Source organism: Paramacrobiotus metropolitanus, unplaced genomic scaffold (genome assembly GCF_019649055.1).
Source record: "Paramacrobiotus metropolitanus isolate TYO unplaced genomic scaffold, Prichtersi_v1.0 Parri_scaffold0000104, whole genome shotgun sequence".
Taxonomy (NCBI): domain Eukaryota; kingdom Metazoa; phylum Tardigrada; class Eutardigrada; order Parachela; family Macrobiotidae; genus Paramacrobiotus; species Paramacrobiotus metropolitanus.
This window is the reverse complement of record NW_026570324.1, coordinates 38196-52023: the sequence shown is the minus strand read 5'-3', so window position 1 is coordinate 52023 and position 13828 is coordinate 38196. Positions and strand designations below refer to the sequence as shown.

The 13828-nt window shown below is 42.2% G+C and overlaps 3 protein-coding genes across 8 annotated transcripts; 1 reads left to right on the top strand and 2 right to left on the bottom strand.

Moving 5' to 3' along the window:
* Nucleotides 1-605: 605 nt before the first annotated feature.
* On the bottom strand, nt 606-2548 carry LOC129597418 (tereporin-Ca1-like). 4 transcript variants are annotated; one of them, XM_055494944.1, is made up of 4 exons: nt 2408-2548; nt 2011-2314; nt 1294-1513; nt 606-1025 (listed from the first exon to the last, which is right to left on the bottom strand). In XM_055494944.1, exons 2-4 carry the CDS (start codon nt 2255-2257, stop codon nt 881-883), a joined length of 612 nt encoding a protein of 203 aa, XP_055350919.1. In that variant the 5' UTR covers nt 2258-2314; nt 2408-2548; the 3' UTR covers nt 606-880. The 4 variants fall into 4 exon arrangements, with proteins under 4 accessions (XP_055350919.1, XP_055350921.1, XP_055350922.1 ...); XM_055494946.1 differs by having other exon boundaries at nt 2011-2261; nt 2408-2544; XM_055494947.1 differs by having other exon boundaries at nt 2011-2261; nt 2392-2535.
* A 1299-nt stretch (nt 2549-3847) lies between these two features.
* On the bottom strand, nt 3848-8677 carry LOC129597379 (atlastin-1-like). Of its 3 annotated transcripts, none has more exons than XM_055494886.1 (10): nt 8474-8677; nt 8188-8420; nt 7584-7847; nt 7359-7455; nt 7174-7277; nt 6938-7070; nt 6744-6868; nt 5087-5143; nt 4951-5022; nt 3848-4717 (listed from the first exon to the last, which is right to left on the bottom strand). In XM_055494886.1, exons 2-10 carry the CDS (start codon nt 8386-8388, stop codon nt 4244-4246), a joined length of 1527 nt encoding a protein of 508 aa, XP_055350861.1. In that variant the 5' UTR covers nt 8389-8420; nt 8474-8677; the 3' UTR covers nt 3848-4243. The 3 variants fall into 3 exon arrangements, with proteins under 3 accessions (XP_055350861.1, XP_055350862.1, XP_055350860.1); XM_055494887.1 differs by having other exon boundaries at nt 8188-8396; XM_055494885.1 differs by having other exon boundaries at nt 8188-8417; nt 8474-8676.
* Nucleotides 8678-8930: 253 nt separating this feature from the next.
* Nucleotides 8931-13072, top strand: LOC129597378 (atlastin-2-like). Its single transcript, XM_055494884.1, has 9 exons — nt 8931-9341; nt 9405-9674; nt 9863-9959; nt 10901-10998; nt 11132-11270; nt 11351-11475; nt 11658-11714; nt 11812-11883; nt 12018-13072. Exons 1-9 carry the CDS (start codon nt 9144-9146, stop codon nt 12735-12737), a joined length of 1776 nt encoding a protein of 591 aa, XP_055350859.1. The 5' UTR covers nt 8931-9143; the 3' UTR covers nt 12738-13072.
* The last annotated feature ends 756 nt before the right edge of the window (nt 13073-13828 follow it).

Here is a 13828-nt window from a genome sequence, read left to right as displayed (position 1 = left end):
CCAGGGAAACGGCCTAATATCAGACAATCACTCATTGTCAGTACATCTGGCGCACAAGGGCATGAGAAAGGCAAAAACATGGACTATGACCATAGGTACATGACCATAGGAGAAAACATATATGACCATAGGTTAACATCAGTACATGACTAAGCTAGTTATGTAACATTGTATATAACTCGATGATAATCAACTACCACTGAACGGATTAACACCATTAAACTGAACGTATCGTGCGCGGGTAGGTGTTCATTCACTCATTGCACTTACAGAGTACGCATGCAATAATTATTGTTCTTATCATTTCGATCGGTAAGGTGCCGCCGACAATGGCCAATAAATCTTTAAAATGATGGCAGAAGGAATATGACCTTAATGTTTATCGTAAACGCAGCGGACAATAATCCGTGGACACTTTGTTTGTGTTCGTTGCATTGTCGCTTTTTCGGTGTGAACTGCTTAATAGCCTGTTATTAGGATACACCAATAACGGGTAACTGCAATCATGATCGGTAACTTGATGTACCGGTAAGATGTCAATTCGGAGTGGCCAGTTATAGTACAGAGTCTGTACAATTTCAGTCAGAGATTTGGCGTATGTTAAATTCTTGCTGCCCAGTAAGACAGTTTTTAATCGGAAAACAAACCTGTTTCGAACATCGGTCAGTAGATTTCATTTACGGCCACTCTAGTCGGTTTATCGGTAAGAAAGAACTAAACATAAGTAGTCTTGCGGTCCGCATTGGGACGCCAACTATGAAAAGGGTCATGCAAGGATTGTCAGGATTCCGTTCCGAAAAAGTTGGGAACGTGGATTCCAGAAGCGTTGTGCTACGTGGTTGGTTGGTTGAGTCTGGGCATGCCATAGTCCATCCATCGTTTACATTAAGCCATCTTGCACGTAGCCAAACTGGTCCGCAGGATTGATAGCGTGGACATCAATGATGATGTCCGTTTTATGAGCGTTTCCCATTCTGCCCCGCACTTTGACTCTGTTATCCATGTGCTCGACTGGATCGATGACACTAACAAATAAGTTAAATGGAATACTTTCATATCATATCATTCATAGCGCAAATTTTTATGGAAGCATCTCCGAGTCACGCTACCAAATGTAAATATTCTCATGCTGCTTAATCACGCCAAACAACGCACTAGCCTTGATAACTGTACCTGATCTTCTGTCCAAAACAAAACGATATAGTTTACTGTCTCTGTTTTTAATTTTTCCATGCTTCTAGTGTGGCAAATGCAAAATCTCTAGAAGAATAAAATTAATATGAATATCTTTACCTGTAAAACTCCTTTCTCCTAAAGTATGACTGTTCATTTTCGGAGTACATTTCCCTAAAGGTGTTAGACGTGTTCCCGTTATTCTCGTTATTTCCGTTATTCGAGCGAATACCGACCGCCAAGACGTTATGGGAGAAGTCGTGATTAAATGGTAGTGACCACATGACAACGATCGATTTGTTCTCGTTTACCACGGTCCATGCAAGCGTTCCCGATGATCCTGCAGATACAGATTACAGAGCATTGCGTAAAAAAAATACAACACAATCTACAGATTGTTACATATAAAGATGTACATCAGACTACACTGAATGGAAAGGTGTGATGACCGCAAATTAACAGAACAAAGCGTGCTGAACCAAAGCATCACCGACTATCTTTAACCGCATCAACACTGCCAAGTCTATCTGGAATGGGAAGTCTATCTATTTCTCCTAACAAGGGTTACGGTAGAAACGTTCTCAGCCCGATGTCCGCGAATGGACGAAAAATCTACTACTTAAAGACGGGTGGTCCCTTTCTGTGTTAGAATTTACTATCCAGTAGTAAATAGGCTTCCAAAATAGTAAAATCGATTATTCTGAGCAGTTATTGTTTTTCGATTTCATTGTTTATTTGAAATGTGTTTTTTTTAATGTTCGAGTTAACGAATTCTAAACCGCAAGCAAACATTTACTTATTGTTAAATGCTCTCACATTTATTTCTCTATGACATACCTGTTGCTAAATACGATGTTTTGTGCACTTTCATTACAGCGGACTGCCCTGGGCGAACTTGATCAAAAATGGCTTCGACCTTGCCATAATTGATATAGCACTTTTCCAGCTGCAGCATCCATCTTGTATTGTTCACTACTTTCAAAGTGCCTGCTACTCTATAGGAGGACTGGCTGGCGTTTTGAGAACCCAGAGCAGAATCTACTGCCGGGTTTGCATCGGCATTGCCGATTGCAGCCATTTCCATTTACCTATTGCAATCCCGGGATTGGGTTCAGTGAGGTTAGTTGCTGTTACTCCATTTCTGCACATTCATTAAATTATGCCGATAAATTAATACTATCATCTTGATTCAGCGCTGCATGGAATTTATATACTTACACGAATGTGAACTTACAGCTTGACACTCAGTCGTTATTAAATAGCAGCGGCTTGGATTAAACCATGTCCGAAGGCGCATTGCCGATAAAACAGCAGTAAACATGCAACAAATACTGGACCGAACTATCTGCCGCATTCGATTAACATTGGTCTTTTATTGGTTAGCGTTACACGGATTACCTTGCGCAGTGAGCAACCAAGTGCAGCCCGATGTAGGGTCAAAGTGTTATATGTGTCATGCTGAGGATGAAGATATGCATTGTTAGACAAGCAGAAACATATTGTTCGACAGCAGTATAATTATGGGAACGGTCGAAGAGAGATAAGTAAAATCAATATGAATATAGCGGTATTGAGATAGGATTGGCCCGTTTGAGTACCACGTCGGTTACCGACTCACCGTGCATTCAGTTCAAATAAAGCATTCAGTTATTTGTAATACTGTAGTAACATGGGTGCATGCGCTATGATTTACGCAGACATGGCATTTAAAAGACTGAGCATCGATAAACTGCACAATGACCGTTAGTGAGGCGGATTTACAAAAAGCATTGATTTCCTAATGGCGATGATAGCAAAATGTGTTACGTTGGACTAAACTCTGCAACGAATGACATCGCATGCCATGTAATTTATGGAAATTCTTCGATTTCTGTTGGATATTATAATGCGTTCAGGTACATACTGGCATGCACTGCAAAGTTAGTCGATGCATTTCATTTAGTTTGCCAAGAGAATAATAACAAGGGAGCCGGCCTACATAGGTTGCCCTTCCTACTCTGTACCTCGGCATAATGAGATAAACGCTGAACCACTATAATGATGTAGAGCAACTCGCTATCATGAAGGTAATGCGGCACTTGTAGTACGTTTTCACCAATCGCGGTTTGCAGTTTATCCTCCTATGTGACTGCCAGCGGTGCTGGAGGTTACCGTAGGATGTGGAATTCTGGATGGTGTTTTAAGCGTGACTGTAGCTGCAACGGAACTTGCGCTTCCCTAAAATTTTGCTAAAGTCACGACGTCTCCTATTTTTTTCTCGAATTAAAAATCTCGTACTATTAAAACGGGTGCATAATATGATGTGTCCATTGGTGCAATGCGAGGGCGGCGGGAGGCAGCCGCCAGATTATACAGTGGTGCAAGTTCAGCGGGGTACCACTGCTTTATTTCGGAGCGTTTTCTACATAAAATTGTACATGTCAAAACTGACGGAATTGGAGGCGACAGTGCACTGTGAAGCAGCTTGTAATACAGAAAAAAGTTAAAAGCACATTGCTGGAGGCATACGGTGTGAAAAATCATTAGGTGAAATTCAGTTACCCTCTGCTTATCTGCCATTTTCTGCTGGATCGTCTAACCGCAGGCACGAAGGTGATTACACAGACGCACATACAGAGTACAAATAATGTGAACAAAATGGTTGCGATGATAAAATGTCGGTGATTACAGCATCTTATATGTTTCTTTTATTGGTTTAGTTAGCAGTCAGAATTATAAACATATCACAGTTAAAAACATTAAAAAAAAAACAAAATAAACAGCCATTAAGACCGTTAAGCCGATGGAACGGTCGACGTTATCGACAGCGCATTTCCCCGCTCTATTTCAATGCTAAGACGCTGTAGCAAAAACTCGTAAGAGCGTCGTTCTCCAGTAGCATCCTTTAACCGCTTGCCCATTTCGCCTAAAATCTTCAAACATGCGGGGCCAGTGACATCAAAAGTTTCAAAAGCTAACGGAACAAAATCGTACAAATTGGCTAAGCATTCAGCAGCGTTAGCAGTAGGGACACAAGGGAAGGCAGAGAGCTGGACACTATCTGCGCCAACTCTCTCCTTTCTTGAAAAACCTACTCTTTAGCTAAATCATTTTTTAACTTTTCGACCGCCTGTATGGCATCCTGCAACCGAGCCCGGCTTTCAGCATCCTTTTCGTCGCGCTGAATTTGCAAAGCAGTCATGTAATCTTCCAAAGACATTCTTTCTCTTTCCCCGCTCAACGCGAGGTTGTCCATTTGCGTCTGCAGCTGTTGGATCTTTTGATCGGCGACGTCCTTTAGTAAAGCTAGATTATCCAGCTGGGTGCAGAGGCGTAGACGTTGTGCTTCATGTTTTTTCCATTCCAATAAACTTGTATGGTTTCGGTCACGAACTAAGGCAAACAATCGATCGATATCAGTGTCTAACTTTTCCAGGTATGGGGCAGAGCGGATTGGATCTTGTTGCAGGATCGGTACGGTTCTCTGGATTTCGGCCTTGCACTCTTCTTTGTGGTATTTATGACATTCGATTAGGTGATCTTCATCGATGGCCTCCACGATAATCTAAATAAAATTATTCTCAGGCAAGTTTGCGTAAATTGCCACTTTTCTACCGACATTAAACAAGCTTGTTGTTTAATGTAGCCAGGCACTCCGGTAATAAAACTCAATACTTTTTGCAAATATAGTATATTATACGTATTATCTTATTCACAACAACTGCGCAGGCCGTATTTCCAAAAAGTACACATAGTAAATCGAATGCGAGGATTGAATTATAAGATGTCAGAACTTACTGCCGAGATATTTTCGTGGTATCTGCCGAAAGCCGTAGAAACGGCATCTTGAAGTTCACACCTTATCATCAGCTGCAAACGGATCGCTTAAGAACGGTGCTCCAATGAAAAAATCCAAATTTATGCATAGAAGTACCTCTAGCATACTTTCTGCGGTTGGAATGCTCCCGTTGTCGAATATTTCAGCAAGGTGCTGCAAAAACAATATCGGGGAGCAATTAAACCGCTGCGTGATGTGATGACGTGATGGGATTGAGAAGTGGTTAGATAATTCGCATTACCCGAAAATAAATACTGTACTGACACCCTGCACTCGGAGAAAGTTTTAGCTGTGCAGCCACGCGTACGTTGTACGACCGCATTCACAGCTCACTCACTCAGCTTGCAGCTGCATGTGAACTGCTGGCTACTGGCTGAACGCAATCGGCTTTACTTTCCTCTGGCTACAGTGCCGTACTACTCATACTGTACAAAACTTCTCCGAGTGCAGGGTGTCAGTACAGTAGTTAAGTGTCAAAATAAAAAATACTCTTCTCCGGTTATGCCGCATAATTTCTGCGCTCTACAGATACAAGGCTTTTTCTTTCTATATCCACGGAATATTGTGGGGGATTGATTTATAAACGTGGGCTTCAAGATTCTGGGAATTACGGAACGCTGTGCCGCTTCTATCACAGTTCATTTGTTTTTTATGCATTTGTTAAGCAAAATTAGGATGCGTGTTACAGTTATATGCGCACGCATATGCGCACGGTAAGGCCGTAAATACTGTATGTAAATACTGTATGTCAGTTGTATTTTCCTCTGCCCAGCCAATCCCATTGCTTCACGTTCACATTCCCATCCCCTTATACCTCCAAGATCTTGATGGGATGACAACCGAAGTGAGTGCATAGTACATATAATTATGCACATACATAATTGGAAATCACTATAGGCACCCCCTTACACCCTCGTTTATTATAGGCACCCCTTCTCGCACCCCGTAATTTATAGACACCCTTTTCTGTTTATTAAATAGAAACACCCTGTCAGTGTATTTTATAGGCACCCTTTAATAGCTTATTTCGGATACAGAATTCGAAAATGATTTCATGTACGTGCGGCAGTCTCATACAGATACTCGCATAGAGACAGAATCAGGCTTTTCATCCGATGATCGGGCGGTGACGCTGAGTCGCTGATCTACTAACTTGGATCTAATGATCGCATCGCATCGTCGGCGGTAATTTTGATGTTTCGTTTCGCAATCGTAATTTCGGATGCCGGTTTTCTGCCGGTTCTTTTCGGACACGGGTGGCCTCCTCTTTGTCCAGCGCTTCTGCTAACCATTTTTGGTGCGGTTCGGTTTTTGTAAAACTGTATCTTCTGGTGTCAGGCCCGTGATGAGCCACACTGATTCGACCCAGCATTCTGAAGTCGAACAAGAGGGAACATAACATCGACGTCGGTCGGCCTTTCCATACTTTTGCGAACATAGTTATCGTATCTAGGTTCTAACACTACAATTACTTACATTATAATATGCTAAAGTTTCATAGGGGTGCCTATAAAAAACAGGGTGCACGAAAGAATCAATTAATAAGATAAGGGTACCTTTAATTAACGGGGTGCGGAAAAGGGGTGCCTATAGTAAACGGGGGTTTTTGGGGTGCCTATAGTGTCACCCTACATAATTACTTCCAAATTCCAGTGCACTGCATCGATAAAATTATCGATTACGTTACTGCGCAAAACATACCCATGTACTGTGCTCATTAAACAGTTTCAGCACAAATGCAATGCGTTCTTACTTCGATAAAGTCAGCAAACATTTGGCATGTCATAGGTATTGATTTTCGCTGAAACGGCTGTAGCAGTGGGCCGAATAGATATTCCAAGAAGGTATTGATATTATCCCGAAATTCCGGCAAAACGACTGTAATAAAGCATATTTGACTTAAGAAGCCAATATTGATGAGCTCGTTTTGCAATGCAAGGTGCGTACAGTCTGCAGACAAACGGAATGCTTCGTCGTCCGGATCATTTGCAATTTTCGGTGCCAAAAAGCATGCTAATTTTATGAAAACTTTCTCGATGGCCCGCAATAACTCGAGGTTATGCGGAGTACGGATTTTGTTCTGAAATAAGCAGAGAAATCGTTAATTCAGGCTTTGTGGAGACAAGATATGGATACATCTATTATCTATATACATCTCTGTTTATCATAATATATGTACCCACATTCAAATACTTGTCACCGTCAGCCCAACCATATTGATATTCATTGACGCCAATAAGCGTGTCTCGAGTCAAAACAACCAGGTGCTGGAAAACCGAACTAGTTCCTGAAGAAAAAGAGCACCTATAATTAGGAATTGAGGCGGCCCAACGGGATAGCCCCACTTTAGGAAATCAGTCGTTCGTACCGTCATATACGGTGGTGTGAATTTTAGTCGCTATATGAGAGAATTCGGCTAACAAACGCACGTGATCCTTTCCAATCCCGCGATGTACGTTAAAGATCTGTTTAAAGTGTTTTTTGAATACTGATTTAAATACTGATGCAATTCTGAATTTCTATCGAAAATACGATAGAAACTACTGTACTACTGCTTGCTTTTGCGTAAAGCAGGATGTGATAGTATACGGACCGTGAATAAACTAATCATACTGGTCAGCAAAAACAGGGATGAATCCAGTTCAGGACGGCTGTCGTTGTCCAGAAGACCTTGTGTATCAAGCAAAAAGACAGCACATGGTCCAACAGAGATATGAGACAAAACGTACGGATCCTTGGTGATCCATATTCCTTGCGTGCAGCCGCTCGAAGATTTGGATGTGATGAATGGCGCATGGTCGATAGCAGTTTCGTACAAGTACGCCATGGCTTCCGGACCCCAGTTATCGTTCGCCACCTTTGATCAGCAAACAACGTAAGTACATAAACGAAAATACTATAAGCACATGTACAGCACTATGTACACGAACTGCACCAGGGATTATGAACGCTTAGATTTGTTGAAATTGTTCTTGTTAGTATAAGGAAAATTGTTATTTCGTTTCGTCCGCGTTTCTGGCACTGCAGGCAGCGCCACTACAGATGTGTTACTAATCCGTTCCCGTAAAATCTGACTTATCAATCTTTCTGATGCATTTTTAATTTGGAATATCCTTATCCATGAGATTACTTGTGGACATTTATTTTCTAAACATACCTACAGCTGACCGCCAAAACAGTTACTGATGTACTCGCACCTGTTCCAGATATCGATGCATAATATTTAGCATGGTTGATTTGCCTTCCCGAAGTTTACCAACGATCCCGACGGTGCAGATAAAGTGATCCCGGATGTCGTCTTGCCGAAGACGATGAGCGAACTTTTTCATGTCGTGAATTTCTAGCTGGTCACTCGGACTGCGTTTCGCCAGCTGTATTAAGAACTTCGATTCTTCCATTGCTTGCACTGGGGAACAACGCGAAAACTCTACTGAGAAATTAATATTAACCGGCTGCTTGCGCTACTGACTACGGTGAGAATACCTCGTTGCAGAGAAAGACAGGAGTTTCCAAACTGCAAGTCAATTTATCCCAGAATTGTAAGCTGACGGCCGGAGTAAAATTCTGTCGTTATAAGAAAATTTGTTCGAAAGAAAAGTCAGTTTTCTGATATCACCAAAGGGACTGCCTAATTATCGTTGCACTTGATGCACCTGTTTACTTTATTGACGCATCCACACGACTAGCCGCGCAATTAAATGCATAAACAAGATATCCATTGAATATTGTCAAAGGACAAAGGAAGACAAAATATTCCGGTAAACGCACCTAAATTTTTAATCTAGGTTAGCGTTTATCTCCTTACCTTGTTTGTTGTGACTCATTCTCTGAGTTTGAACTTACAAATATGGGAGCGCACTGACAATGAGCGCGTGGCTGCTGATAAGAAGCAGCATAAAACCCGCTAACCCATTGTTTCTGATGGAGGGCGCACAATTTATCATCAAAGATAACCCATCCGGTAAGCGCTCTTAAAAGTACTACAAGTACCGGCAAAATTGCACATTACATTTCGCCCGGTCTGAAGCCTTCGGTGTTCGGTTTGCTAAAGTTTGAGTCTGGATTACACGGTATTGTCCCAGATGGTCTGTTCTACTGCTAACAGTTGGAATCGGTGAGAAGAAGGGCGATAAAAGCTAACGGGTAAAACAACATGGCACCCACCGCCGTTTACGCTTTAGCCGAGAAGGATGGAGACGATGATTTAAAAGCTGCCAATGTCGAGACGTTTCTACAGCGTTTGTGCCAGGACGACATCAAAAACATGCCGATCTCTTTGACTGGCATTGTTGGCCGGTTTCGCGAGGGAAAGTCCACTCTCTATAACATCATGCACCGCTGCCTTGTACAGGTAACTTGCAGAGAAAGCAAATTTTATTTCTGAAAATTGATATTTTTGGCCGTGACTTTGAAGATGGAGCAGAATCCCGATTCGTTTCCGGATGTTAATGACTATCTGTTTGAAGCTGCAGTTCCAAACGCGAACTTGTTCAAGATGTCACCCAACAGTCATGGGTGTACGCAGGGCATCTGGATAACCAATGACCCGTACATCATCCGCAGCAGTGATGGGACCATGATTGCTGTTTTTCTCCTGGACACTCAAGGGTTGTGCGACAATGAAAGCAAAGATTCGCTTGATTCGGCTCTTTTCTTACTAACCAGCATGATTTGTTCCTGCACGGTACGTTGAAATTAATATCGCCGTCGCTTTACTAAGTATTTTAAGAATTAAATATTTGTAAAACTTCGTTGGCTACATTTAAATATTCATAAAACTCAATCTTCTCGTAATTCGGGTAACCGGATGAGAAAATTAGTGCTGCCTGCAGTATAACGGTGGAAAGCGTACCTATAGTAAGTACTTTGTAGATATACAACATCATGCGAGTCATGGGCAGCGACAGCCTGAAGACCCTTGCCGTTTTCTCTAAGTTGGCATCAAAAATCCGCAACAGTTTTTATACAGGTAAGTTTCTGAAGCTACTTGTCTCACAGGGCAGCGTCACCGGTTCCCCTCTCATTTTTTTGCAGGATGACAGAGTAACAATAGGGTATGCCTTAAAAAACAATTTCAGCTGCTATGATCAGCAGGGCGTGGCCAAACAAAATTTGAAAGTTAAAGATTTGCTATGTTATAGCCTATAGCAAATGCATTGCTTCGTACTTCAAATGCGTACTTCGTACCCTATCGTACGAGGCTTATGTGCGTCCAATATTCTCTGTTAACCAGTTTTTGTTTCCGAAGCACCAGTAGACGGTAACTAACTTATTTTTTAAGAGATAAATTTGCAGACGCTTATAATTCCATTTCATGGCGCACTGTCAGTTTTCGCACTTATCGGTACTGCTAGCACGAAAATCGACGTGCAGATCTATGTGTAAACATAGTGATAACTGCCCAGTCTAGTAATAATTAACTGCCTAAATAACAATTAACTAGCCCGTTTCTGAAACGGGAAACAGAGAATACTGAGCGCACATAAGCCTCGTATGATAGGGTAAGAAGTACTTATTTAAGGTACGAAGCAATGCATTGGCTATAGGCTGTAACATAGCAAATCTTTAACTTTAAAATTTTGTTTGGCCACGGCTTGCTGATCATAGCAGATGAAATTATTTGTTTAGGCATACCCTATTGTTACTCTGTCATACTACAAAAAATAAAATTTTTCTGAGAGGGGAGCCGGTGACGCTACCCTGGTCAGTATCATAATGTTACACAGAACTTCAACCTTTTGAGTTATTTGAACTTCAAAAGAGCGGCAGTATACAATGCGACAATGAGCGCAAACGCTTTATTGGTTGTGATGAAATGGATAAGATAGCGTGAATCGTAATGCTGTAAATCGTTGTCAAGAAAAATATTCAGTGCACCCGTATATTACTGTGTTTTAATCCTTTGTGCAGGAAAGGAGAGAGTCTTTCAAGATCTTGTGATTTTGACGCGAGATGCAATGCTGGGTGACGTTCAGCCTGGATGGAAAGACGGAGACATGCAGCTTCAGGTTTGTCAGGATAAGAATTTCGACCGTTTGTTTGTTTATCGCTTTTTGTAAGAAATCACACAAGGGCTGCAAGACTAAACTGGCTGGAAAACTTTTCGCAATAAAATAATACAGTACATCTCCTCTGTTGCAGCAAAATCTGCAGAAACAGAAACAAAAAAATGTGGACACCATTAAGCAAGTTACAAAAGCCTTTCGCACTCTACGTGGATTTTTAATGCCCAAATTAGCGGCCGATCCCGACGAACAGTCATTTACGATAACCCCGCAATGTATGACACAATATATTACGCACAGGAAAATATTGCCGTAAACGTTACCATCTTGTGACGTTGTGGCTCTACTGTTTCAGCTGTTTTCCCAGAGTTCCAGAAACATATCGCCCTGTTTCTGCAAGAAGTTCTTGGCTCCAAGCTTGCACCTTTCCAGCGTCGCGGCGACACATATACCTGCCAAGAGTTCGCCGGTTTTTTTAAGGTAATTGCTTGTTGCTCGCTCTGCCGAAATCCGTATCGTTTGTCTTTTACGAGAACTGCTCTCATCCACTACCATCATTCTAGTATGGTAGTACCTCCACATAAAATATGAAACAAATGCTGATACGATACTCTAAAAAGCACCACAACCGAAAACTGCTTTAATATAATTTAACTATTCAGAGCATAACGGAGTTATTCGAGAGCGACAGCATTCCACGAGCGGAAAACATGTTGGAGGTAAGACAACAATGATTATTATTATCTCGCAGTTGGTTTATCATTTATGCATCGTACGGATGAGAATACAGTAAAATGCGGCTGTCACAAATTACAGACCATGATACGCGTTGAATTCGAAGCGGGAATGGAAACTGCTCTGGCAGAATATCGCGCCGAAATTTACAAGGTAAATTTCCGATCCGGCTTCTGTTAATTAACTTTGCCGATTGTCTGTATAAAGTGCTTAAAGGAGTTCTCGAGCGATAGTTGTTCACCTGTTGCTTAATACTCACCAACACTAAATAACACCTTTATTTGTAGATTATGGAAACTTCACCGACCAACGATGCTTTGTATACCCACCATTCCGCGTCAAAATCCCAAGCGAAACTGAAACAAAGTCAAGCGCCGATTTATATCAACGAGAGAGCTCGCGCAAACCTGTATTTACAAAAATTAGATGACGCAATTGAAAAGGAATTTGAGCTTCTAGTAGCGCAAAACAACGCTAGACTGAAAGCCCAGGATGATTACCAGAAGTCGTTACAGACTAAAGAAGCAGAACTTAGCGCTATGGAAGCTGAAGCCGTAGCAGACCGTCAGCGGCATGAAAATACAATACAGGACATGGAGCATAAGTTTCAGAGCCTCTCCGAACAGCGCGAAACGGAGCGTCAGGCTATGCGCACCGAAATAGCAAAAGAGCAAGCCGAGTTCGAGCGCCGCCAATCGCAAATGGATCGCGAACGGCTCGAAGCCCAACACTGCGTCGACAAACTGCGTCAAGAAATTGAAATGAAAAGGAGCTGCAGCCGAGGCAGTTGGTGGGATCATATACCAGGGGTGCTGAATTTGATAGACTCCTTAGCTAGCAAAGGCATAAAGTACCACAAGAATTACACCAAGATTCAGGCACGAAGCGCTTCCCAGCTGTCGTCTTCCGCATCAGTACCGACACCGGTTTACACATCGACATCCGTACCGTCACTCAAAGATTGTGGGCCTGTGGAAAGCAGCAAAATTTCTTCCGATAAATGCTGAATACTGCTGCTAAACGAGTATTGATAACCCTTTGTTTTAATTATTCCCATGAATGACAGTCATAGCGAAAATTAAGTGCATAATTTATGTGGCGCTGTTGAGACAGTGCTTAAGCAATTTACCGGATGCAACAGACCGCGCCGTGCCTTCAACTGCGACTCACATAAAGCGTCCAAACTGTCAACATGAACTTAATATACTACGGCTTAATATTTAGTGATCTTATATACCATAATTATATACTACGGCTTAATATTTATTAGGTTTAGGAAACAGTAAATTTTTACGCGGTACGCCGGCACCTCTTCAATAGCAATAAAACGTAATCAACCATGTTAACTCACAAGATCAGATAAAAAATGTTGAAATACTTGTACATACGTTGCCATTCAAAGCGTAAACAGGCTTAGGTTTGAGATACATTCATGGTGGGAGGTTACGAAAGAGGTAATACCCGTTAGCGGCGACATCGGTGTGGTACCGATGTCGCCGCTAACGGCCACCATGGTTTAAGCTGCAAATTTTCTGCTGGAAGACGGCCAAGACACGACTGCATCAACGATATTTTGCGTCGGGCTTTGGGTTCGGCAGGCATCCCCGCGCGAACGGAACCTAGAGGAATGCATTACGAAAATGACACACGCCCAGATGGAATCACTACCTTCCCTTGGGCCCGTGGGTTATGCTTAGCATGGGATGTAACCTGCGTCGACACTGTCGCCCGCTCTTATGTGGATCAAACCAGCGTAAAGGCCGGAGCGGCAGCCGACCATGCTGAAGCGGAAAAAATGAAGAAGTACAGCTTCCTGTCAGGACGATATGAGTTTGCTGCCGTCGGTTTCGAGACTTTTGGTAGTTTTGGTACATCGGCTAAGAAGCTGCTCAGAGAAGTCGGAAAGAGGATCGAGTCACAAACCGGCGAGATAAGAAGCCATGAGTTTTTAAGGCAGAATATTTCATTAGCAATTCAAAGGGGTAATGCCGCTTCTGTTACTGGTACGGTTGAAAATGTTGATTTCTTCAACCGAAACTAATTCTTGATATTGTTATCGCGTTGTTGGAAATACAGCACTGGTATACCCAGCAGCCCA